A 25467-nucleotide genomic window follows, 5' to 3' on the forward strand; every position below is an offset into this window, starting at 1 on the left:
AGAGGGAAAAAGGTCAGGAAATGGCAAGAGAGCTGACCGCTGATAGCAGGAGATCCGTGGGCCAGAGACGTCACTTGTGCAGCCTGATTATCAGTTTCCATATCTAGAGTGAGGGGAAAACCACACTTCACTTACCAGACTGTTGCCCAAATGACTTGGGACACTTCAGAGCAACTTCAGCCTGTTACTCCAATGGGGGGGGGGTAGCTGGGGGTAACAATGAGGGCCCTTTGTAGGGCTGTTCTAGTCCTGGGTACTTAAGGCTAGCCTCTGGTCCATAACTGAGCTGCCTTGGCTCACCCCTCCCTCCCTGACCTTAGATTGTGAATCTATTTTTCCTGTGTCTTCTCTCTCTTAGGTTCAGGGCCTGAAAAGGGACCACTAATGATATGAATTAATTTGAGCAAGTATGTGGGTGGGGATGTTTAGGGGGGACCAAGTACCTTGTTTCAGGATGGCTGGGGGTGAAGTTGGTGACCTGCGCATTAATAGCTCTGGCTTCTGGAGCCTTTTGAGAGAAACAGCCGGAAGGGAGTGATGCGGGCTCGTGGATGTTTTGCCTGTACTTGGAAGTCCTCATGTGTGAACTCAGAGCTGTTGTCTTGACCTTACTGTGTTGCCCAGGCTAGCCTGGAACTCAAGGTCATCCTGCCTCAGCCTTCTTGGTATTAGAATCACAGGTGAGTGGCACCATACCTTGCCTGCCTGAAACCATGGTTACCGTGGGACATGACTGTACCCTTCCAATATCCCAGTGTTTATCTGATCCGGCAGTGTCTCCTGCGCTGCCTTCTTTTGCGTGTGCGCAGGCACATTGGAGGATTTCAAATAAACACAAAGTGCTTTGCTGCAAGAGACTTAGTGCAGTATTTTCCAGAGCTGTCTGTCACCATTGGGTCAATACTTAGTTTTTCCCTGGAATGCAGATTGTGAAAAGACCATTCATAGGCTATCTTCTAGTACCTCTGGGTGGTGGGTGCTGTTTAAATGACCCGTTTTATTGGTTCAGAATAGAGCCATAGTTCTCTTGGACATGTAGGGGATACGTGGCCATTACTAATGGCCGGGGCAGGATTGGCGGGGGCGGTGCAGCGATGTACAAAGGTCTTTGGAGCAGAGTATTCTTGACCAAGATGTGCGTCTCGACTGGGGGCTCTCATAAGTATGTGAAAAGACACTGGGGCTTCCAAGGAGAGCGAAGGTTGTGTGCCCTTCAAGGGAGCTAACGGTTGAGGGCTGAGGTTCCGAGTCCCAACCCAGGCCAGTGTCACAGAGCACAGGGGCCACATCTTGTCTTCTCTGTGGGTGTCTCGTGCTGGCCAAGCCCTGGGTGCTTCTTGGCAGGGATGTGAGGACACTCATTACCTGGGATTATAATACTCACTTGTTGTTGCCAGAGTTCAGCTCTGAGAATTTGAAGTGTCACTTAACTGCCCTTCCGGCCAGAGCAGGGATCATGTCCTAGTTGCCCCTGACACTTGTACCTCATTTTGTTTTTTAAATGAGAGTTAATGAGAACCTTATCAGAGCAGTATTCAAAATTTAGTGTGTGTGTGTGTGTGTGTGTGTGTGTGTGTGTGTGTGATTATGCACATCACAGCATGAGTGTGGAGGTCAGAGGATAACTTTATATGGTCTTTTCTCTGCCCCTACCTATCCCTGGGTTTTATGGGATTGAACTCGGATCCTTAGGCTTGCCAGCAAGTACCCTTGCCTGGTGAGCCATGGCAGCTCCTTCATGTCCCTTTTCTGCTGTGTAGTTTTGTTTGGCATGGAGACCCTGAGACCAAGAGTACAGGAATTTTCAGACTCCCCATTAAAAACTGATGTGAAAGTAGTACCTGTGTATGTGGAATAGTTAAGGTCTTCTGCCCTACCGCCCTGTTGGCAGCCGGCAGCCCTGTGAGTGGATATTTGTGGAGCATACAACTCTCCCACTCTTAATAAGCTCATACTGCTCCATATATATTGTGGAAGGTCCATAATTTATTAATCCTGTTGATCTCCAAGTGACTTCTGCTTTCCCCCATCACAGTCAAGTCTCTGGTTACTTCTTCTCACAAAGATGGTGCTATATCTGGGGGCTGGTGAGATGGCCCAGGCCCAGTAGGTAAAGATGCTGGCTGCCAAACAGGATGACTTGTGTTTGATTTCTGGAACCCACATACATGAAGGAAAGAAAGGAAGAACGCTCACCAATTCTGTAGAAAGAAAGAACTGACTCTTACTAGTTGTCCTCTGAAGTCTACATATATGCTGTGGCATGTGCTTACATGTGCCTGTATGCATATACATTAAACACATAATCCTATATCTGTAGAATCAGTTCTTGCTGTGTAATTGCTGGGACATGCTAGCATGTGCCAAAGGGGAGATCTTCCTGGGACTCTGTTGTGTTAATGATTGGAGTATTTCTCACTATTGGAGTATTTATGGAATGTTTTTATTTGGTGCCTTCTGAAGGGCCTTAGAAATTAATTATTTTGTGTGTGTGTGCATGTGTGTGCAGGTGGGTGTTTCTGTGTGTGCAGGTATGTGTGCACAGGTGGGTATGTATGTGTGTGCCAGTGTGTATATGCAGATGTGTGTACGTGTGCATGTGTGTGTGTGCAGGTGTTGATGTGGAGGGATGTGTGTATGTGTATAGGTGGGTATGTGTGCAGGTGTGTGTGTGTGTGTGTGTGTGTGTGTGTGTGTGTGTGTGCAGTGGGTGTACACATGTGGGGCCAGACATTGACATTACCTCCTTTAGGTCCACTTTATCTTTTGAGGTGGGGTCCCTAACAACATGTTGCTACTGGTTCTGTTAGATTGACCATCCTGGGGAGTCCCAGGGATCTCAGTTTCCTACCCACTCCTACTTAGTGGCTTGTGCCTGGCTTAATCTATGCTAGATTAAACTCAGGTCCTCTTGCTTTTGAGCCATGTACTTTATGGACTGAACAATCCCTCTTGTGATTGGCATAACTCTGTGAACTGTGTTGACGAACTCTTGCATAATTGTCCAGGTGTCTTAGTTAGTTTCCATTGCTGGGAAGAGACACTATGACCGTGGCAACTTTTCTTTCTTTTTTTCTGAGACAGGATTTCTCTGTAAAACAGCCCTGGCTGCCCTAGACCATACCCGACCACACCCGGCTCCATGGCAACTCTTAGAAAATGGTGGTGGCATATGCCTTTCATCCCAGCACTCGATGGACAGGAGTTTGAGGCTAGCCTGGTCTACAGAGTGAGTTCCAGGATAGCCAAGGCTACACAGAGAAACCCTGTCTTGAAAAAAACAACAAAACAAAACAAAACAAAACAAAAACAAACAAACAAAAAAACCCAACCCAACCCAACCAAACCAAACCAAAAAACAAAAAAACAAAAACCAATCCCCCCCCCAAGAGAAACCAAACATTTAATTAGGTCTGGCTCACAGTTCCAGAGGTTTAGTCCATCATCATCATAGTGGGAAACATGGCAGAAGGGGACTGTGTGCTACACTGGCCATAGTTTGAGCATAGGAGACCTCAAAGCCCACCCCCACAGCAACACACTTCCTGGAACAAGGCCACACCTACCCTCACAAGGCCACACCTACCCTCACAAGGCCACACCTACCCTAACAAGGCCACACCTACCCTAACAAGGCCACACCTACCCTAACAAGGCCACACCTACCCTCACAAGGCCACACCTACCCTCACAAGGCCACAGGTCCTAATAGTGCCACTTCCCATGGGCCAAGCATTCACACACGAGTCTATGGGGGCCATTCCTGTTAAAACCGCCACACCAGGTGTCTTCTCTTGTCTTACGAGCCCCCTTATGTTATTGCGACAAGGTTTCAATGGGGCTGACCTGAGGCCGTCCTCAAATGACTTTAATATTCCAGGTGGTGGAAGGACATTAACAAAATTTGTGGTGTTAGGAGAGCTATGGCAGGGCTTTTGAATTTTGGCAGATTTAAAAAAAAAAGATGAAAATAAAAAGTAGCCTTTCTTGGCAGTTCATGAAGTCTGCACAGCCAATTTTGGACTAAATGTAGACTTTTCTAATGTCCTAACTAGGTGAGGAGTCATGCGACTTCTGGCACTTCTTGATCATGTCCCAAGGCTATGTCTGGAACAGTCTGAAACTTGGGTGGTGGCTGTGCCAAGCACTTGCAGAATGCCATGGTTGGTGAGGGAGGGTGTGTGACCTCCAGTTGCAGGTTGGGGCCTTGAAGTTGGGTTTCCTTGCCAACATGGGCTCCACATTTATCTAGGAAGATCTTACCTAGAGATGGCATTTCAGAGAACTTAGTCTTGGTTCAGAACACCAACCCAGAAGCAGCTACATTAAAGGGGAAAGAAAAAAAAAATCTGTGTATTTTGTGACTGCAGAATTCCCTCAGGGACTGGCTTGCTTTAGAGCAGCGGTTCTCAACCTGGGGGTCTTGACCCTTTCCCAGGGGTCACATATCTGTATGTCAGATATTTGCATTACGATTCACAACAGTAGCAAACTTAGAGTTATGAAGTAACAACAGAAATAACTTATGGCTGAGGGTCACCAGAGCATGAGGAGCTGTATTAAAGGGTCACAGCATTAGGAGGAGTGAGGGCCACTACTCTAGAGGATTCTGTAAGACCTGGTGCAGTACTCCTTCCACACACACTTTTTTGCCAGGGACCTCAGAATCCCCTCGCCGGTGTGCTAAGCCCTGCCAGGTGCAGTAGCTTGCTAAAGTTCAAGATAAAACCCAGCAGCTGGGAAAGCAAGCTGGTGGCCAAGTGTCTTCTTTGAGCAGGCCCACTGGAACCCTTAGCCATCTTGATTTACTCTCTTTGGTTCCTCTGATTGTCCCTCACCCTGGAGTTTTCCAGACGCTTCTGTTTTCAAATCAAACCTCACCCTCCTGGCTTCCATAAGTGCTTTCCAGGAAGCTGGAACAGCACAGCAAGGATGGGATCTGGGATCGTGAGGCCCCTCTGCCTGGCCAGGGTTATCCTGCCTGCTGATGTTCAGGCTACTTGGATTAGCCCCTTCCTTGAGTTTTTGCAGGAAGTGAAATTTGGGACTTTACATCTAGTGGGCTGATTGTGTAGAACTTTTAAAGAAAGCTTTGCGCAGGGCCTATTGAGGAAGAGAGCTGATTATGAGGCAGAGAAAGAAGGGCCTTGTTCTGCCCCTCTCTTGCCAGATTTCAGCCCATCAGGGACCTGAGGGGACCTGGCTTACCTTGGCTTGTCTCCTGAGGAGGAGTTGTCCCCTGTACCTCACAAGTCTTTCTTTCTTTTTTTTTTTTTTGAGACAGTAGTTTAGGCTGGCCTCAAACCTAGAATGACATTGAATTTCTGATTTTCCTGTCTTTACAGTACTCTCCAGTACTGGGATTGCAGGCTGCACTATTATACCTGGTTTATTCAATGTGGGGATCAAACCCATGGCTTTGTGTATGCTAGACAAACGCTCTACGAACTGAGCTGCATCTCCAGCCTTTAAGTGGTTTTAAAGTGCACCTAAGCGCAGCCCTCACTGCACACCTCTGGACCGGAACCCCTTCATCCACTACTCCACATCTCTGTTCTAGTCACATCACCCGGGGTGTCCTCTCTGGGTAGCTCTTACAGTAGTCCTGCAGCACTTCTCTTGTTTTGACTGGCTTTTCACCATCCCCACTGCCATCCTGGCTTATCCGTGCTGTGACAGCTTGCGGAATCCCGTCCTCTCCTTTTCTTGCATGCGTTTATGTGATGTGTGCTTGTATGTGTGTGTACATGTGGGTAGAGGCCAAGAGTGGATGCTGGGTCTCTCTCTCTCTCTCTCTCTCTCTCTCTCTCTCTCTCTCTCCCCACTTTGTGTACTGAGGTCTTGGTCTCTTGCTGAACCTAGAGCTCACTGATCGGGCAGGTCTAGGTAGCCAACTTGCCTTAGGGATCTCCTGCCTCTGCCTCCTCCTAAGTGCTGTCACAGGTGTGCCGCCACGCCTGAGTGGGTTCCCGTGGGTGCTGTGGCTCTGAGTTCCACTCCTCACTCTTGCACAGCAAGTGCTTTATCCTCTGAGCCATCTCCTCAGCCCCCCAAAATTTCTTCCTCTGGAAGGCTGAATAACTTCAATTCTCCAATTTCAGTTCTCTAGAAGATATACTTTGATGTTGAATTGCTGGATTGGAGGGTAATTCTATTTTTCCTCTTATGTTTTTGAAGATTGGCTATGCTGGTTTCCATGGTAGCTGCACCATTTTCGTTTTCACTAACAGCACACAAGGGCCCCAGTTTCCCCACCTAGTTGAAAAATACTTCCTATTTCTGGTTAAAGGTCCTCTTTAAGAGTTTGGGGAGGTTTTCCTATTTTTTTTTTTAAATTTTTAATTTTTTAAATAAAGCTCAGTAAGGGCTTGTCTAGGCAACCCCAGGGTCTTGATGGCACGGTTAGTTCCAAGAAGACTGTTGTCCAGTGGGGTTTCTGAACAGTATCTCAGCTCCCACACAGAGACCCCATAACATCTGCGGAGGTTTCCAACAGGCAGCTGCTTCACGCACACAACGGACAGTTATCCAGGGAGTGTGACTCCTCAGCCGTGTTTGCAGAAGAACTCTGCCTAAGAGTTTCTAGGTTTTTCCTATTAAAAAGAGCCTGTTGGAGCCACAAAACCATCAGGTTTCTTCCAGCCTGGATGCCACCTGTTCTCTGTTCAGCTGCTTTGTTGAGGTCACAAGGGCAGAGCTGCGTCAGCTTTATCATTGATGAGAGGTGCCTTTTGGGATGCTAAGCAGAGAGGAAACACCCCTTATCTCTGACCTCTTAGAAAGAGAATTGGACCCTGCAGGGTGCTATACTCACTTTTCTAAGCCTGGGAAGCTGGAATTCTGAGATCTGCTAACTGCCCTGAACCCCCAGAAACTCTTTTTACCTCACAATGTAATTTGAAGTTCCCTCCTCCTTCCCCAAAGAGACACACCCAGTATTAAAGGTCCCAGAAGGCTGTTAACTGATTATGGAGAGCTAGAATCTTGTTGGTCCCAAGCGGAATTATCTTGGGCTGCTTTTAGTTTTCATTTATTTATTTATTTATTTATTTATTTATTTATTTATTTTGCTTTTAGTTTTCTTAGCAGCCATTCATTGTCGGCACCTTTGTCTGACTATCAGCTGTTGCTGTGATAAAACACAGTGACAAAGACAACTTATAGAAAGAAGTGTTTATCTTGGTTTATGGTCCCTGCTGAATCAGAGTCCTCATGGTTTGAATTGTGGCAGCAAGCTGCAGGTTTGGTCGCCAGAACAGGACACTGAAGATTCATGTTATCAAATGCAGGCAGGAAACGAGAGAGCAAACGATGTATGGAGGGGAGGCTTTTAAGTCTCAGACTACCCTGAAAAATGTACCACTAGCATGGCTACAAACGCCTCCAGCTGGGCAGTTGTCAGACACGAGGCTGGCAGGCAGGGACTAGAAAGAACCTGATAAAAGCCATTGTCTCCCTGTTGGCTAAGCACTCATAGTGTCAGAATGCTACAGAGCTGCCTGATGGAGAAAAGCCATCAACTATTGTAACTGGGCCGTGGACCCTGTGCACTACAACACTGAGTGGCCTTGTGAGAGACACCCATGTTGCAACAGCGGCATGTTTGTGAGGAAAGCTACTGCTGTCTGATTGGATCAGAAGTCTGCTCCATGGGAGAGAGTACATGACTAACACTGCAGAACCGATCCAAAGCTTATGGCTAGAGAGGTCACAGGCCCTATGCGGGGATCTATGACTGATGTTTTGTCAAATGGACGCCTAATTAAACCGAGTCCTAAGTATTTATGACATTAATTTGTGTGTGTGTGTGTATGCCACTATGTGGTGGTCAGAGGATCAGAGGATAATCTGCGGGACTTGGGTCCCATTCCTCCACTTGGGTCCTGGGGCGTGAACTCAGGTTTTCAGGCTTGGTGGCAAACCTCTTCTAACCAGTGGTGCCATGTTGCAGACCCTGAATGCTTAATGTTTACACATATAAGCAAGTGCAGCTCTTAGACGTGGTCAGGACATCTTTCAGCAGTGTCTTAGTTAGGGTTTGCTGTGAAGAGACACCTGACCACGACACCTCTTATAAAGGACAACGTTTAATTCGGGATGGCCTACAATTTCAGAGGGTCAGTCCGTTACGTCATGGCAGGAAACACGGCAATGCGCAGGCAGACATGGTACTGGAGGAGCTAAGAGCTCTTCATCTTGAATCAGCAAGTAGCAGAAGTGAAGTTGCTTGAGTGTCTGAGACCTCAGAGCCCGCCCGAGTGACACACTTTCTCCAGCAGGGCCACATCTACTCGAACAAAGCCACACCTCCTAATAGGGCCACTCCCTTGGACCTACGGGGACCATTTTTATTCAAACCACCACAAGCAGTGAGCTCTGGCCAAAATGGGGACTCATATAAGTTGTTGAAGTGTTGAGAATAAGTGACTGCTGAGTGCTTGGCCCTAACTAGGACATTGATGTCACCCTCTCTGAGGGCCAGGAAACATTGTAAAGAGGGCATGGAAAGGCTGCTGGAGTGGAAGGATGGGGAAGAGTGTAAAACGCTATCTGTGTTGTCATGTTTCACTGCTCCTATTGTGAGGTGCTTCCCTTGGCTAAGCCACACATAAGAAGTGGTCTCTTTACTCCAGAGTCCAAAAGCCTTCTTGGGTTTGACATTGAGACAACATTGCCAAACACAGGTGTGGTAGGTCACATCTGTAGTCAGTCCTGGGCTGCGGAGACTGAGCCCAGTGGCAGCTTCTGTTAGGATTCCTGGGCCTCTCCGTGGTGGGAGGGATGCTGGGCCTCATGGGGTGGCAGAAATGGGCTGTCCCAGAGGTGTCCTGGAGAACATTCCAGAAACAGAGTGATGTGGGGAAGGTGTGAAAGGATGTGTACATTACATCGTTGAACTGGAGGAGTGTTGGGCTGGGGAGATGGCTCAGAGGTTAAGCACACTGACTGCTCCTCTGGAGTTGCTGAATTCAATTCCCAGCAACCACATGGTGGCTCACAGCCATCTGTACTGTGATCTGATGCCCTCTTCTGGCCTGCAGATGTACATGCAGGCAGAGCACTGTATACATACATAATAAATAAATAAATCTAAAAAAAAAAAAAAAGAAAAAGAAAAAAAGAAATGGAGGAGTGTTTAGTTAGAGGCTCTGGGTGGCCATCCAGTGTTAATTGCACTCATGAACTTGTGTGATTTGTCTGTCTATCAGGTTCAGACAATGAATTACGTGGGGCAGTTGGCCGGCCAGGTGTTTGTGACAGTGAAGGAACTCTACAAGGGACTGAACCCTGCCACGCTGTCAGGATGTATCGACATCATCGTTGTCCGCCAGCCCAATGGCAGCCTGCAGTGCTCCCCTTTCCACGTCCGCTTCGGGAAGATGGGTGTCCTGCGCTCCCGGGAGAAAGTGGTGAGGCCTCCCCCCTCCTCAGGGAATAGCAGCATGAGGGTGCTGTTTCCTGTCCTGAGCTCTCAGAATCACCAAAATGCAGAGTTGCATAATTTAATGCTCACTAATGATCACATTGTTCCGGTTACCACAACAGTGTCCGTTACTCTGTGATGTGAGGCACACCCCCGCTGCTTATCAGGTCTGACGCTCAGGAGGCACATGGGGCAGGGCCTGGTGGCTTGTTAGGCCTCGTCTCAGGAAAACTCAAGGCTTGAAGGTCACCTGACCACCCACTCCCTCCTGTGCCCGAGCGCTGGCTCTGTGCTCTCAGCTGGGGTTACCAAGCAGAGCCCTTCCAGGCGCTCTGGTTCCCTTTCCACATGGTGGCTGCTTATGAGGGAATAGGTGGGCATGATGGTTTTATGGCCTGATTTCAGAAGCCCTGTGGAGTTACTTCTCTATTCTGCTGGTTGGGTGGCAATCACAGGCTTCTTCATCCTCCGACAGAGGGGAAGTGAGCATACAGGAGGAGAGTGGGAAGGTTCTAGATCAGCATTGGAGGTATTAAAAGGGCCAGTGGTAGCCATGTTTGGAAACCCAAGTTCCTTCCCTGCCTTCCCAGTGCACAGGGCAGGCGTGCTTGAGTTAGGGGCACCATCTGAGACTTGGGGCGCTTTCAGGGGAGCTCACTGTGTTCTTAACTGTCCTCTGCCTTCAGGTGGACATAGAAATCAACGGGGAGTCTGTGGATTTGCACATGAAGTTGGGAGACAATGGAGAAGCCTTTTTCGTTCAGGAGACTGACAACGATCAGGTGAGGAGGGCTGGGTGTCCAGGGTCACTCCAGCGTGTGGAGTCAGCATCGGGCAGGTCTGAGGAGAAGGAATTCTGGGCGCTTTGTTGGGTAGATGCTGGCGTCAGAGGGAAGACTTGCTTCCCTGTCAGAGGGACTCAGTCAGGCATGCCAAGGCCACAGAGACCCAGTCCTGGCCTGCTTCAACTATCTTGCCATTTCTAGGAGACAGAGGGACTGACATTGTACACTGGCCAAACTATGTGCCAGTGTGACAAGTCTGAAATGACTGAGTCTCCTCATTTTCATTTAGTAAGTGACTAAATCCTTTTTGTTTGCTATTCCTGTGGTTGTGTGTATGCAGAGTATGTGCATATGATGTATGTTCATCTGTATGTATTGGTGATTGTGCCCATGCTTGGACATGTTGAGGCCAGAGGAGGGTGTCGGGTGTCTTTCTCTGTCACTCTCTGCTGTAGTTTTGAGACAGAGTCTCTCATGGGACTTGAAGCTTGTTGCTTTGGTGAGTCTGACTGGGCACTGATCCCTGATGATCCTCCTGTGGCGGTTCTCCAATGCTGGAGTTACAGGCCAAGTGCGCCATCGTGCCCACCTGTTAGGTGGGTGCTGAGGATTTGAACTTAGTCCTCTTACCAACGACCTCTTGACAGTGTTAACCCACACATCTCACCTATCACAGGTCAGTGGTTTTTAGTCTGTTCATAGACTCACGCAGCCACCATTCTGGTGGATTTCAGAATGCTTTAATCACCTGAAAAAGAAATGTCACATCTTGAACATACCTCTTGTTTGGATTCAGCCAGTCTCCCAGCACCCAAACCCAAAGCAACTGATAAGTTATCTTGTGTACAAATTTCCCTATTTTGAATTTTCGTGCAAATGAAATACCGTGGGATGCCGTGCTTGTGCCTGGTGCCTTTGACTTGGCACAGTGCTTCAAGCTTGAGCTGTGTAGTCACACATGTATGAATTTCAGTTTTATTATTCGTTTAGTTTTGTGTGTGCACAGTCAACAGCATGTGTGGATGTCAGAGGGCACCTTCTGAGAGCTGATTTTCTCCTTCCTCGGTGTGGACCTCAGAGATGGAACTCTCCCAATTGTCAGGCTCAGCAGCAGGTGCTTTGCCCACTCAGCCAACTTTTGGGCCCAAACTGTTAGTTTCAGTGGCTGAATGGTTTGATCACCACATTTTGGTTTACCTAAGTTACCTCTCGAGGGACTCTTGGGTTGTTGCCACCTTTTGGCTGGTGTGAGTCATGACGTTGTGAACATTCATGTTCCAGTTTCCGTGAGAACATGAGCTTTGGTCCCGTGTCCCCTCCCCAGCTATGCCTAGGAATGAAATTACTAGGTTGTGTGATGTTTAGCCCTTTGAGGTTCTGGGTCTGGGGAGATGACTCAGTGGTTGAGGAGCACCTGCTCTGCAAGTGTGAGGACCTGAGTTTGAATCCCTAGCACCCAGCTTAAGGAAAGCTCAGTACACGCCTGCAACGTTAGCCTTGTGGGGCAGAGACAGACAGATCCGGAGAACCTGCTGCCTGGCCATCCAGCCTAGCTAAGGCTGCCAGCTTCAGGTTCAGTGAGAGAGAGAGAGAGAGAGAGAGACTGTCTGAGTGCAGTGGGGTGGAGACCGGTGGAGTGACATAACCAGCAGCCTGTCTGGGGCTCCCGTGAAGCAATCTTGTGAATGGGTTCCTTGCTAAACCCACTTAAGCTGGCTCCTTCCTGGGAAGGAGGCTCCGCTGGAGCCTCAAACACTAAAACCAGTGTCTGCGATTTTCAACTGCCCCAGGCAGGTGCCTCCCTGTTACCTATCCGAGGAACAGCTTCTGGGCTGGAAGCCAAGGGCCGCTCCTGCCCTGCCGTCTCAGGTAGGCCCCACAGCCTCCAGGCGACTCCTGTCTAAATGGGAAGCCCTGAGTTTACTAGTTGAGATTATTGTAACCTCCCATTGCTCCTGGCTCTAGGAGATGAGGAATCCATGGGGACTCATATGCCACAGAGGCTCTGTACCAGGTGGCCAGCTCAACATCAGTGGTGCCTGGGACCCTGTGGGAAGCTGAGACCTGCATTTTGCATCACCAATTGGCCTGTATACTTATACCAGCTCTGCTCCTCAGCATTTCTTCCTGGGGACTCCCTGTCTCCTACCTCACTGGCTACACAGATAGATTTGCTCTGAAATGACAAGCCCGTAGGCCGAGTTGTCATCTGGATTTTTTTTCTCTTTTTAAAAATAAAGACTGGGTCTCTTGCATCCCAGGACTGTGATATGAACACTCTCACTCTCTCTCTCTCTCTCTCTCTCTCTCTCTCTCTCTCTCTCTCTCTCTCTCCTGTTGAAACCTACTCACATAAAACCTATTCACATAAACCAGCAGCAGTGTCATATGTAATGACTCTGCCCTCATTTTTCTCTTCCCTGGATATTTCAGATGAGTTTTGATGGTTTGAAATCACTGGTAATGAGTGGCCTGACTCTATTATGATTACGTAAATGCTGTGTTCAGTACGAAACAGTGTCTGAGGAGTTGATGACTCTGAGATGTTGGGTTGTCCTGCTGTGACTCTTTCCCGAGTAAGTCCTCTGTCATGGCCCTTCTCCTTCACTGTATTAATGGGACTCTTGGTCCCCTGTCCTGTTTAGGAAGTCATCCCCGTGTACCTGGCCACATCCCCCATCCTGTCGGAAGGAGCTTCTAGAATGGAAAGCCAGCTGAAAAGGAACTCTGTGGACAGAATCAGGGGCCTGGATCCCACCACGACTGCCCAGGCCCTGCCTCCCAGCGACACTCCATCTGCTGGTTCCCTGGGGAAGAAGAGAAGGAAAAGGAGGAGGAAGTCTCAGTTGGACAATCTGAAAAGAGATGACAATGTCAACACGTCTGAGGATGAGGACATGTTTCCCATAGAGATGAGCTCTGATGAGGAAACAGCACCGATGGATGGGAGCAGGTGAGAGAAGTGAGGAGGCAGGGTCTGTGATGCAGGGGCATCAATTAGTTCCTTTCCTTTTTTGACAAGTTGAACTGAATTTGCAGTTGAAGATCACCTTGGAATCCTGATCATCATGCCCCTGGCTCTCAAATGCTAGCATTACAGGCATGTACCGTCATGCCCTGTTAAATGGGCTGGATTTAAAACCCACGCTAGGCATGGGCTGGATTTGAACCTGGGTTTCATGCATGCTAGGCAAGCACTCTACCAACTGGACTCTATCTCTAGTCATAAACAAGCTAGTTTTAAAATGATTTTTCTTTTCATTTCTTTTCATTCTTCTGTTGGGTATCTTAGACTGAATTTTGTGATCAGGTAGTGGGCCCAACCTAGGAATAAATCCTCGCTCTAGTTTCTTAACCCGGGACACAGTTGGTCACTCCATGCTTCTGAGCGGATAACATCAGCTTTCTGAAATAGAATGAAGAAACAAGAGCCTGCAAATGAGCATTTCATGAACAAAACTGTTTCCTCAGGACTTATTTATTTACTAGTGCTGGGGATCAAATCTGTGGCATTGTGCATGTTCAGCCATCGCTGTATCCTTGGTCCCACCCTTTACTCCTCACTGGCTGTTCCAAACCCACTTACTGTTCTCTTAGCCCCAACTCTGCCTGTGACCTTGAGGCAGATCTATAGGTATCTGTAGGTCAGGAGGGTGTGTGGTCCACTTGGTGCTAAAGACCACTGGAGCCCACACTCCCTCAATGCTTAGCACACCTTTCCATCTTAATTTGAATTGTGCTCCCAATTTGTGAGCTTCTCTCCTTTTATATATCTTTGCTTCTAAGACTGTTGCCAAGCTCAGTGTGGATGTATGTATCTTGGTGGAAAAGCCAGTTTTGTTGTTATTGTTTATTTTATTTTGTTTTGTTTTGTTTTTGAGGTAGGGTTTCTCTGTGTAGCCTTGCCTGTCCTGGACTCTCTTTGAAGACCGGGCAAACTCACAGAGATCTGCCTGCCTCTGCCTCCCAAGTGGTGGGATTAAAGTGTTTGCTACCACTCCCGGCAGAAAAAGCCAGTTTTGAAAACTAAATTCTTAAAGAATAGTTTCTGTTTCCGATGTTTATAATTGCACGTGGCTTTTGATAATTTTTATGTCTTGTTAACATAAAGGAGATACAAGTAACATCAGGAATGGAGTATTCCTCGCCTTCATTGTTCAGAGCAAACTAGATGACCTTGAACTTCTGATCCTCCTGCCTCTACCTCCCAAGTGCTGGGATCCCAGATGTAAGCCACCACACCCCTTTTTGTGGGGCTAGGCTAGAGCTCAGCTCCATGTATCCTAGGCGAGGGACCTATGGAGCTGCACCCCTAGGTCCTCAAATATCTATATTGGCCTATTCTAGAGGTTGGTTGGCATCATTGCCTCCCCTAACTGTAGCCTCTAATCTGCTGTGGATACAGAGGCTGTTTGGCTTGGGCTGGTTATAATGGCCTTTTCTTTGTGACTTTCAAGTCTAACACCTGGCCACAGGTGCTTCCTGCATCAGCAGAAGTATAGACAGATGGCCTCTGTAGGGGTGGGCTCATGAGCCAAGAAGTTTTACAGCCATGTTTAATTCAAAGATACATGTGATCGATGCCATTTATTTCTCTGGCTAGACATGAGGCATGCTCTGTGGGGGCTTATTCTGGAACACCTGGATATAGTTCCAGTTTACCTGCCTCTCAGGATCTGGTGAGGGGAAATGTGAAAGGTGACAAGACGCTGTGGTACAAGCCAGGTGTGGTAGCAAACCCAGATCTGGGGAGACTGAGGCAGGAGGATCACAAACCTGGGTGATTTAGTGAGACCCTATCTCAAAATATAAGAGCTATTGCTCAGAGGTATAGTACCTTTGCCTACCATGTGTGAGTTCTGGATTCCATCCCCAGTTGTGCTCACGCATTGCCCCCCTACCCCCACAGACACACGCACGCACACATGTGCACACACACACACACACACACACACACACACACACACACACACACGCGCGCGCGCGCGCGCGCACACACGTGCGCAAGGATTTACAGTGACACACATATGGGTGAAGATGCTACAGAGGTACACACACTCCTGAGGATGCTACACTGAACACAAACACTCCTGAGGATGCTGTGTTGTCACACACACACACACACACACACACACACACACACACACACACACAGACACGTGCGAGGATATTACCAAAGGTACACACATGTTTAAGGAAGCTATGGTGGCACACACACTTGCTGCTAAAGTGGTACATGCACATGCTTGAGGATGTTACAGTGGTACACACACATGCTTTAGGGATGCTAGAGAGGCGCACACACATGCGTGAGGATGCTGCAGTGGTATATACATGTGCTTTGAGGATGCTATAGAGGCACATGCACATGCTTAAAGATGCTACAGTGGTATTTTATTGGTATGGTCATGTGTTCATGCTCTGGTAAAATCATTTTGAGTTTACAATCCACCCAAGGCAGATGCACAAACAGTTTATATGGGCTGACGTTTTGCCTTTCCCATTTCCGTTTCTATGTTCGAGAATGTGCCTGAGCATGTGACAGAGGTCATACTCACTAATGAAGCCCTTAGATGTGGTCAGGGAGAAACCTGGCTCTATTATGAACCTGCCCTTGGTAATTTTTTTGCCTTTTTTTTGAAATCTCTTTAGAACTCTTCCTAACGATGTACCACCATTTCAAGATGATAATCCTAAGGAAAACCTCCCCTCAATTTCGGCGTATCCCCAGTCAGCATCATACCCCAATTCAGACAGAGAGTGGTCCCCCAGCCCCAGGTAAGTTGCTATGTATGTCAGAGGTTGCCTTTTGTTGTCAGAGGTCTAGAGGATTAGAAGTCAGCTATAGGAAGCATGTCTAAGAAAATAGTGAAATAGAAATTAAAACTGAAAATAATTAGGATCAGAAAAGCTTCAGTGTGTGTGTGTGTGTGTGTGTGTGTGTGTGTGTGTGTGTAGGTTAGGATTGAATGTGGAAGGTGAACAAAGCTCAGACTTGCATTGAACTGAGACTCCATCTCAGACACATTACAGGGTTCTGTGGGGAAGGCGCAGCAGGAGGAAAAAAGACCTGCTGAGTTACCCAGTGCCCCCTGACAAGCCGGAGAGGACAACAGGGTCAACCTGGCTTTGGCTCTTAGCCTTGAAATGAAGCTCAGATGTGGGGACATTGCTATGGAGGGCCTCTGATGTCACTAAGCACTGTCAGAGGGATACTGCCCCACCATTAATCCACTCTGCTGGATTCAAGGCCACATGCTTCCCTGAAATGTCCTTTCCTCTTGGGCTAGAGTGCCCATGTGTGCCCGAGAACTGAGCTGCAGCTGCATAGAGCACAAGTGACCTTCCTGACAACTCTAGAACCTTTCAGATGCATGAAGCCTATGAGAACAGGGAGGCTCTGGAATGGATCTGCCAAGAACCTAGAAGGGCAGAGATCCAAATCCTGTGTTCTCCATGGGACTGGCTCAGCCCTGCTAGGGTGAAAACTAGCTGGGTCTTGGGTGGCAGACAAATCCTGGGCATGATAACAGTTTGTGGCCTCTAAGGGACCACAGCTTTAAATGCCATGGTGGGTGGAGGACAGGTTGTTAACTTGCTCAAGATGCTTGGGGGTGTGGAGATAGTGAAAAAGAGGTTGAGAAACATGATGGTTGTGGCATCCTTGACCTGTTCCACCTGACGCTGCAGATATACTTGTAGTTTAAAATGGAGGTGGTTGTGTGCTGGGGCTGGGACGTGGGCTGCCAGCCTTGTCAAAGCAGCCCTCTTGGTTACAGTTGGCTTAGGGTCATCTTGAGAATCAGGCTGCAGCAGTAATGTTATTTGCCAGGGGATGGGGTTGGGTGGGGTGTTTGTTACCTGTTTAGAGATCAGCCCTTCCATTAGGCACCTAATGCTTAGCTCCATGTGTGTAGTTTAAATGCTTTCTGTTAGACATGTTTCTTCTCCTATTGCACACATATAGATGAATAAAAATAAAATAAACCTGTATAAAACATGACTTTTTATGTTTGTAAATTTTATGAAAACATGAAATTAATTTCAAAAGTAGATTTTATTCAACTGACATTTCAGAGTAGCCCACTTAAAAACATTAATGTGATATTTCAAATCTTGTCTTTATAATAAATCTTTAAGATCAGTGAGTCAATCTTCATACCCAGTGCATGCCAGTTTCACCCAGCTGCCAGGATGGCATCTCTAGGATGCTGGAACCTCGTGTGTTCTTATCTTCAGTAGGAAGCTTACTGGTTAGGGGGGATAATCCCCATAAAGAGAAAACTTAATGATTTGGGAAGAAAACAGTGCAGGATGTTTAGAACCTGCTAATCAATTGAAAAACCTCTTCATTAACCTGAAGAATCCTAAAGAAATGTTTAAAACACCCTGGAGAGTCTCTCTGTCTTTCTTGTTTGCTTCATGAGTCCAGGATACTGATGGCATCAGATTAAGTGACTGTGGTCAAATGGGTTACACATCAGGATAAGTGGCCGCTTATGTCCACACTCAGAATGATGTGTTTTATTAAGGAAACAATAGACAGAACTCATGTTCATGTCTCTAGATCACGTAGTGCTGAGCTTCAACCAGACATGAGCGATCTTGTCTTGGCTAAGGGGACAAGGATGAAATGGGGACAACAAATGGGTCTTTTGGCAGCTTCGTGTCTTTGCATCCCAGAAAGTTCACGCTGATGGGCTGGGGAGGTAGTGCGGGTTAGTGAGTGCTTTCCTAGCATATGTGGAACATAGTGGTTTATGCCTATATCCCCAGCACTGGGGAAAGGGGCAAAAGTTCAAGCTATATAGCCAGTTGAGGCCAGCCTGGGTAACAGGAGACCCTGCCTCAAAAGAAAGTTCATGTTGATTTCCTACTGATTTCAACCTAGACACTCCTTTTGCCGTTTAACGGCTAAATGTTTTTATTTCGTAGAGTTGTTAGTGTTGAGAGCAGCCAAAGTGGAGATAGCAGATTTCATTGAACTGACCTGTGATTTTTTTTTTCCTCCCTTTCTTTCCGTTGTGTATCTTCCGGTGCCTCCAGCAGCCTGGTAGATTGCCAGAGGACTCCCCCTCATGTGGCCGCGGGAGTTCTCTCTAGCTCTTGTCCTCTACAGTCTTCCCACTTCCATGCTTCGGAAAGGTAGACCAGTTGTTACAGAAGCCGCGACCTAACCTCTGCGTCTTATCTTAACCCAGTGGCTTGTGAAGAAACTTACTGACAGATGATATGAAGTAGACATTTTGACCTAACACTTAAGATCTGTTTTACTCACTAACCAATTTAATTACGAAAGCATATATACCTCATTTCATTTTTAAGTCATAAGTAGGTGATTAGACATGTTTTTTTTTAAAAAAGATGTGTTTACTTTCGTGTGTATGGATGTGTGCCTGAATGTATGTCTGGGTACCACATGCATGCAGTGCCCAGGGAGGCAGGAAGAGGGAGATGGATTCCCCTGGAAACTAGAGCTACAAAGGATTGTGAGTGACCATGCCGGTACTGGGAGTTTAACCTGGGCCCTCTGGAAGAGCATGTGCTCTTAACCACTGAGCCCTGATTAGAGCATTCCTCAGATGGTTCGGCTCCGCTTGCTGCCTGACCCTGTGGGTGGCCTTGACAATCAGGACAAGGAACCTGAGACTGAGAGACGGTCTTTTCTGTGGTGGATCACGTGACAGACAAGTCTATGTGCTATTTTTAGAATGCCACTTTAGTATATAAGTCAAGCCACTTACTATAAATATTTAAACAACCCACTAGGCTGTCTGTATAATGGATTCAGATATGCCACAGCATTTCTAGAACAGAATTTAGAAGAATAGTCTTAGAGCATGACTTTGTTTTTATTAGGGCCAGGTGGTTTGAGATTTCTTCTCTCGTCCCTCAGTATTGCTTATTTTCTGGCCATTCCCTGTCTGCTTTTGAAACATTATTATCAAAGGAAGCACTGATTAATTTCTATCTGGGAAATTTTATTTGACTTAAAATTTAAAATTTGACCTTCACATTTAATTATATTGACTGACCCTCCCACTCTACCCCACCCCAAGCCCTGTGGATTTTGTTTGTTCTTTTGAAAACAGGATCTCGCTAATGTAGCCCTGGCTGGCCTAGAACTTGTGAATACAGAGACATCTGCCTGTCTCTGCCTCTTGAATGCTAGGGTTAAAGATGTGCACTGCTATACCTGCCTCCCTTTCCCCTGTGTGTGAGCCTGTCTGTATGGTTTTGTGCATGTGTAAGTGCAGCCCATAAGTGGGTGCTGGGTCCCCTCGAGTTGGCGTTACAGGTAGTTGTAGGCTGCCTTATGTGAGTGCAAGAGCAGTCTACTCTCTTAACTGTTCCACCTCTCTAGCCATTTCTCCAGCTCCCCTGTGTGGTGTAGGTCCTCTGTTGTAGAAGCTCTCATGGTGTGTGTGTGTGTGTGCTGTAGGTGTGATGTATAGGGTTTCAGTGTAGAAGCGCTCATGGTATGATTTTCGAGGAGCCTCCTCCTCACAGAGCCAGAACATGAGGGTATGTTTTATGGCTCTATGCTTTCATTGTAGAGATCAGTGGTCAGCAGGTTCCAAGGGAAAGGGGGAACCCTTTATACCTCACTGTGAAACAAAGGCCAAGCAGCCTGTAGTCCTGTAGTCTGGCTTCATGGAAGCCCCAGGGTTCAGGCTAGCTATGTAGAAAACCTCTCAAAGAGACATGTTACACGTGGCAGTGGTGTGAAATGGGCACTCTCCTTGTACCAATAGGAAGCACCATCTTGAGTTTGAGATGAGACTTGACTTAGATAAGTGAGACTCCATGCAGCCAGGGGAACAGATAGGGTCTGTGGAGACGCCGGTTTCCTGTTTTGTGTAAAAGGGCTGCGTTCCTCTTGAGGAAGTGGTGTGCGAGAATAAAGAGAAGAAAAACTTGAGTTCCATTTCTTGCTGCCTCGTGGCTTGGTGTCAGTCAGAATCTCAGACCTAAGTTGATTCTTCTGGCCCGTTAATTTGGCTGAGCAGACACAGGGCTTGGTTCAAGTGTTGGAAGTAAAAATGCACACCCTGACTTAACCAGCTGGAGAGTGAGCAGTGCAGTGGGGTGACACAGAAAGCCTTTCAGTATGTTCCTGGAGACAGCTGCCTCGTGACCCAGCGTAATGAAGTTGGCACACAAGATGTTTTCCTTGTTCTCAAAGTCAGTGTTTAAACTTGGGACACAGCATCAGCTGGTCAGGACCCTTTTGTACTGGCCTGAAAGCAGAGGTGCTTGTTAGGAAAATGAGAGTGCAGGGGAGAAGCCTGGGTGTGACATAGGACAGCAGTTTGTACCCAAGAGCCCTCCCCCCTTTCCATCTCTCTTTGCACCCCTGTTTTGTTACTCCCTCCTCCTCCTCTTTTTTTATTAGTTTTTATTTTTAGAGTTTCAAGTTCTGATTCTCTCCCTTTCACCTCTCAGTTTATAGCGCCTTCCTTTTTTTGTTGTTTTTGTTTTTTGAGAGAGAGAGCTCTCTGTGTAGCCTTGCCTGTACTAGACGCGCTCTGTAGACCAGGCTGGCCTCAAATTCACAGAGATCCACCTGCCTCTGCCTCCCTGAGTGCTGGGCTAACAGGCATGGGCCACCTGTTGGGCAGTTTCTGTTGTTGTTTTTAATCCTCCAATTTGGCTACAAGGCTGGTCACCTTGTTGGATGTGGTGTACACTGACCTCTGGTGGCCAAAGGAAGGATTGTCAGAGGGAACAGCCCCAGAGATAATATTTTCTGAGTTATTAGAACTGTTGACTCTGGGACAAAACCAAAGATTTTCTTTTCTCACTCAAGTCATGGGTTTGTGTTTTCTTAAGTCCCTCAGGCTCTCGGCCTTCAACACCAAAAAGTGATTCTGAGCTGGTCAGTAAGTCTGCGGACAGATCGACACCAAAGAATAACCTGGAAATGCTCTGGCTATGGGGTGAATTGCCACAGGCTGCAAAGGTAATCCTTTTAATCTCAGTCCAGTGGTACATTGAGGGTTTCTTTTCTTTTAAAAATTTAAAATTCATATATTCACTTTACATCCCAATCCTAGTCCCCTCCGTCCTCTCCCCCTGGTCCCTCCCTCCCACCCTCTTCCTCTTGTGCCCCCTCCCGTTCTCCTCAGAAAAGGGGAGCCTTCCCCTACCAACCCACCTCAGCATATCAAGTCGCATCAGGACTGTGCTCCTCTTTACCCACTGAGGCCAGGCCAGGCAACCCCGTTAGGTCAAAGTGATGGAAAACAGACAACAGAATCCATGTCAGTGACAGCACCCACTCAGCTTACTAGGGGACCCACATGAAGACTGAGCTGCCTGGCTTGAGAGATGGCTCAGCTGTTAAAGGCTAGGCTCTCAACCCAAAATATAAGAGTTTGGTTCCCAGTACTCACGGCTGTCTCTCCAGCCACCTTTAAAAAAAAAAAAAAAAAGACTGAGTTGCCCATTGGTTATCTGTGTAGGGGGCCTAGGTCCATACCGTGTCTGCTTTTTGGTTAGTGCTTCTGTCTCTGTGAGCCCCCATGGGCCAAGGACAGTTGACTCTGTTGGTCTTCTTGTGGTATTCTTGTTCCCTCCGGGTCCTTCTAGTCTTTCTCCCAACTCCTCCACAAGACTCCCTGAGCTCTGTCTAAAGTAAGCTCCAATTGGTGGAATTAGTATCCTAGCATTGCAAAGGGATGTACTGCCTGGGTGCTGACTCGGTGAATATGTGTATTTTGAACATATGACCCTACACTGTATATCACAAGGAATGCAAAGGCAGTAAAGAGAATAACGCAGCCTATGTACAGACCCTAGGTCAGTGGTGCCCGGAGAGGTGTCATAGAAATGGAGGCATTGAATCTGAGCCCTCTGGAAGAAAGGCTGAGCTATCTGGGAAGGTCACAATCTGCTTAGACTCATGTTCTTTACCAAAAAAACCATTGCGTGGGTGGGGAGTGCAGTAGAGACCAGGAGAGGTTGATGGAATGAAAAGGAAGGAACTGGGCCTCAGAAGTAGGAGTATGGGGTGTGAAGGCTCCGGCTCTTCAGTGGTGAATGGGGGGTCCTTTATAAGGGCAGTGGGTGGGTGGTGGTGTGGATGGGGAGTTCCACAGACCATTAATTGACCTCTTGTGCTTTGGTTCCACAGTTTTTCTCTTTGCTTGGTCTTTCAATGTTCCTCAACCCCCACCCTCTTTTTTCTCTCCTTTCTTATAGTCATCTTCTCCACACAAGATGAAAGAGTCCAGCCCCTTAGTGGGTCGGAAGATCTCTGATAAAATTCACTTTCAGGCCATTCATAGTGAGTCATCAGATACTTTTAGTGATCAGTCACCAACAGTGGCCCGGGGGCCTCCCATCCACGAGAGTAAGGCTCAGATGGAAGTGCAGTTTGTCAATGAGGAGGATCTTGAGGCCTTAGGAGCTGCGGCCCCACCTTTACCAGTGGCTGAAGAGCTCAAGCCCCCAGCTGCCAGCGCTACACAGACAACAAGCAAGACAGATTCCCCTTCCAGGAAAAAAGGTATGGAGCTGAGCCTCCCAGCTTGCACCGAGGCAGGCTGCACACCAGTCACACTCCAGCCCCATCCAAAGTTTTAAGCAAGTCAGAAGAGCCCCAGATCCATGACATCTGTCGTGTTTAATCTTCAATCTGTGCTCTCTTGCCAGGCAAGGAGATTGAGTGTTCCTTGTCCTACTGTGGGGCCAGACTTGTGTCTGTGTTCCCCATCCATGTCAGCAACAGTGGAGCCTGACGGGCTCACCATTCGTGCTGTGTAGTGATAATGCTGAGCCACACCCTGATTGGCCAGGTAGTTTGGTGCAGCACGGTGGGTTGGCAGGAGCCAGCTACACAATTCTCAGCAGGGAGCGGAGAAGTCTATGGACACGGTGCCCTGAGACCCATCATGCAGCCGTAGGGATTCTGTACCTTAGAGTGTCAGCAGAGAAGTATTCAGGCAAGGTTTTGTCAACTGCAACTAACAGTTATGGTAATCATGGTGACAGCTTCAGTGTTGAGGGCTTAGAGCATGTCATTCCCTCTGTGGATGAATGCTATGATGCCGCTCTGTCTGGGACACGCAGAAGGGAGTTCTGCAGTGATGTGCTTGCTGGTGTCTCACTGTGTGGCTCTTGGGGGATGAAGGCAGCCACGGTACGGGTGGCAGGTCTGCACTTGGGTCTCAGATGCTGTTCTTGGAGATGGGGGCTTCTGAGTTGGTTTCTGACTTGTTCCATGCACTCTTTCAGATAAACGGAGTCGACACCTTGGAGCTGATGGTGTTTACCTGGATGACCTCACAGACATGGACCCTGAAGTGGCAGCACTGTATTTCCCCAAGAAGTAAAAGTTCTTTTCATTACTCAAACTACTTTATTATTTGCTTTTTGAGATAGAGTCTTAACTATGTAGTCTACGGTATCCTTGAATTTGTGGTGGTCCTCCTGCCTCAGCTTCTTGAGGCCTGGGATTGAAGGGTTAAGCCATCACATCTGGTTGGTTGGCCATGATAACCATTTTCTGTAGTCTGAGAAGAGCCCAGTTTATGTTGGTTGATTGCTACCACTGAGGAAGCAAGGGATCTTGAAGACTCACGTTTAACCTGGGCATAGCCTCGGCAGAGAGGGGGGAGGAGGAGGGAAGAGAGAGAGAGGAGAGAGAGAGGAAGGGAGGGAGGGAAGGAGGGAGAGAGAGAGAGAGAGAGAGAGAGAGAGAGAGAGAGAGAGAGAGAGAGAGAGGAAGAAGGAGGAGGAGGAGGAGGAGGAGGAGGAGAAGGAAGAGGAGGAAGAGGAGGAAGAGGAGGGAGGGAGGGAGGAGAGAGGCCTTTTTATGGTCCTCCCTGGAGAGATTCATACCCAGTCTTTGGGAGAACAACCCAGCCATAGCTGGAGGGCCAGTGCCCTAGTTGGTAGCAGTGGCCTCTCGGACACAAACTTTCTCTGGGGTTCATTTCATAGGGGTTTGGAATGTCACAGGAGAATGTGACAGGCCATCCTAAGGTGGTTCTTAGACAAAGCTGCCCCAAGGTGACAGTAATTGTTCCTCTGAGGTTCTGTAGCTTTCTAGAGAGTCTTTAGCTGTAAGAGTAGGAGTGAGGATGGCGGATGCTCAGAATAGCTTCTCTTTTCCCCCTTTCAGTGGAGACCCTGCTGGGCTTCCCAAGCAAGCCAGTGACAACGGGGCCAGGTCAGCTAACCAGTCCCCACAGTCAGTGGGCAGTTCGGGCATTGACAGTGGTGTGGAGAGCACCTCGGATGGCCTGAGGGACCTGCCGTCCATCGCCATCTCCCTCTGTGGTGGCCTCAGTGACCACAGAGAGATCACTAAAGGTACTAGACTGTACATGAGAGCACCCTCTAGTGGCTGCTGGTCAGAAGGCCCTGGAGCTGAGGCTTCTAGGGTCAGTTCTCTATCACGTGGCTGTGGTGGGTGAGAATGTGGAGGGTTCATTGTTCTCAGTCCCCATATGTGTCTGCCTTCAGTTAGCTGTCCTCAGAGTCTGTCAGGGTGCAAGGGCCTTCAGGCAGCAAGAAGGCTGTTGGGGCCATTTATCCTCAGAGGTGATTGTTGAGCACAGTTGGGTGTCCCCTGTGCCCAGGGCCAGCCCTGAAGCATGTTCAAGGAGAGCCTGTTGGGGACTGGGCAGGGGTGGGGTGGGGTGGGGTGGGGGAGGCACATCAGTCTTCCTGGAACAGAGCGTTGGGAGTGTCTCGGGGGAGGGGTTGAGTCAGTTTGGGGAATTCTGGAAATGTTTTCCCACTGGGTTCCAGAGGCTGCCATGCTGGTAGGCCTTGGTGACTTACACATAGCATCCGCCGTGCTGGAAAGCAAGGGCTGAATATCTTGTGACAGGTCCATGGGGAGGCTTGCCTGAGACTCCTAGCTGGTGTAGCAGCAGTGATTGGCTGTTGAATTCCTGAACCAGACTTGATTTTCCTCTGTGGTCCCTCTTCCCCTTCACTACCGCTTTCTCTTTCCACCCGGCCCTAGTGGACTGTGTTTCTAGCCGGGCATGGTCATTCCTTTAGCAGCCACACTGCTTCCTCTTCTTGTTCCAGTTACCACCATGGAGCCCCTCCTTGGCTTTGCAGACTTCTTATGCACATATTGGGTATAAAAGTAACTACTGTTTACCTAGTGATTGTCAGTTGTCTCTGAGGCTTACTGCCTCCATCTGCTAACCTAGGCCTAGTCCTGGAAGCTTCTAGCCTCTGTACAATCTAATGTAGGCCTAGAAGGTTTTAGCCTCTGAGACTTAATGCTGAATA

General features: G+C 48.0%; 1 protein-coding gene across 4 annotated transcripts in view; it reads left to right on the forward strand.

Moving 5' to 3' along the window:
• LPIN1 (lipin 1) overlaps positions 1-25467 on the forward strand; it is a 108858-nt gene that overhangs the window by 52727 nt on the left and 30664 nt on the right. For 3 of the 4 annotated variants that reach the window (XM_084791864.1, XM_084791865.1, XM_084791867.1), the window contains 9 exons: positions 9210-9410; positions 10111-10206; positions 12855-13162; positions 15862-15987; positions 18256-18354; positions 21043-21172; positions 22414-22720; positions 23449-23542; positions 24338-24528. In XM_084791864.1, the coding sequence (XP_084647990.1) occupies positions 9210-9410; positions 10111-10206; positions 12855-13162; positions 15862-15987; positions 18256-18354; positions 21043-21172; positions 22414-22720; positions 23449-23542; positions 24338-24528 (1552 nt within the window). The remainder of the gene's footprint in view (positions 1-9209; positions 9411-10110; positions 10207-12854; positions 13163-15861; positions 15988-18255; positions 18355-21042; positions 21173-22413; positions 22721-23448; positions 23543-24337; positions 24529-25467) is intronic. The other variant, XM_084791866.1, reaches the window with a different exon arrangement.

This window comes from Acomys minous, assembly GCF_964271855.1.
Source record: "Acomys minous genome assembly, chromosome: 8".
NCBI lineage: Eukaryota > Metazoa > Chordata > Mammalia > Rodentia > Muridae > Acomys > Acomys minous.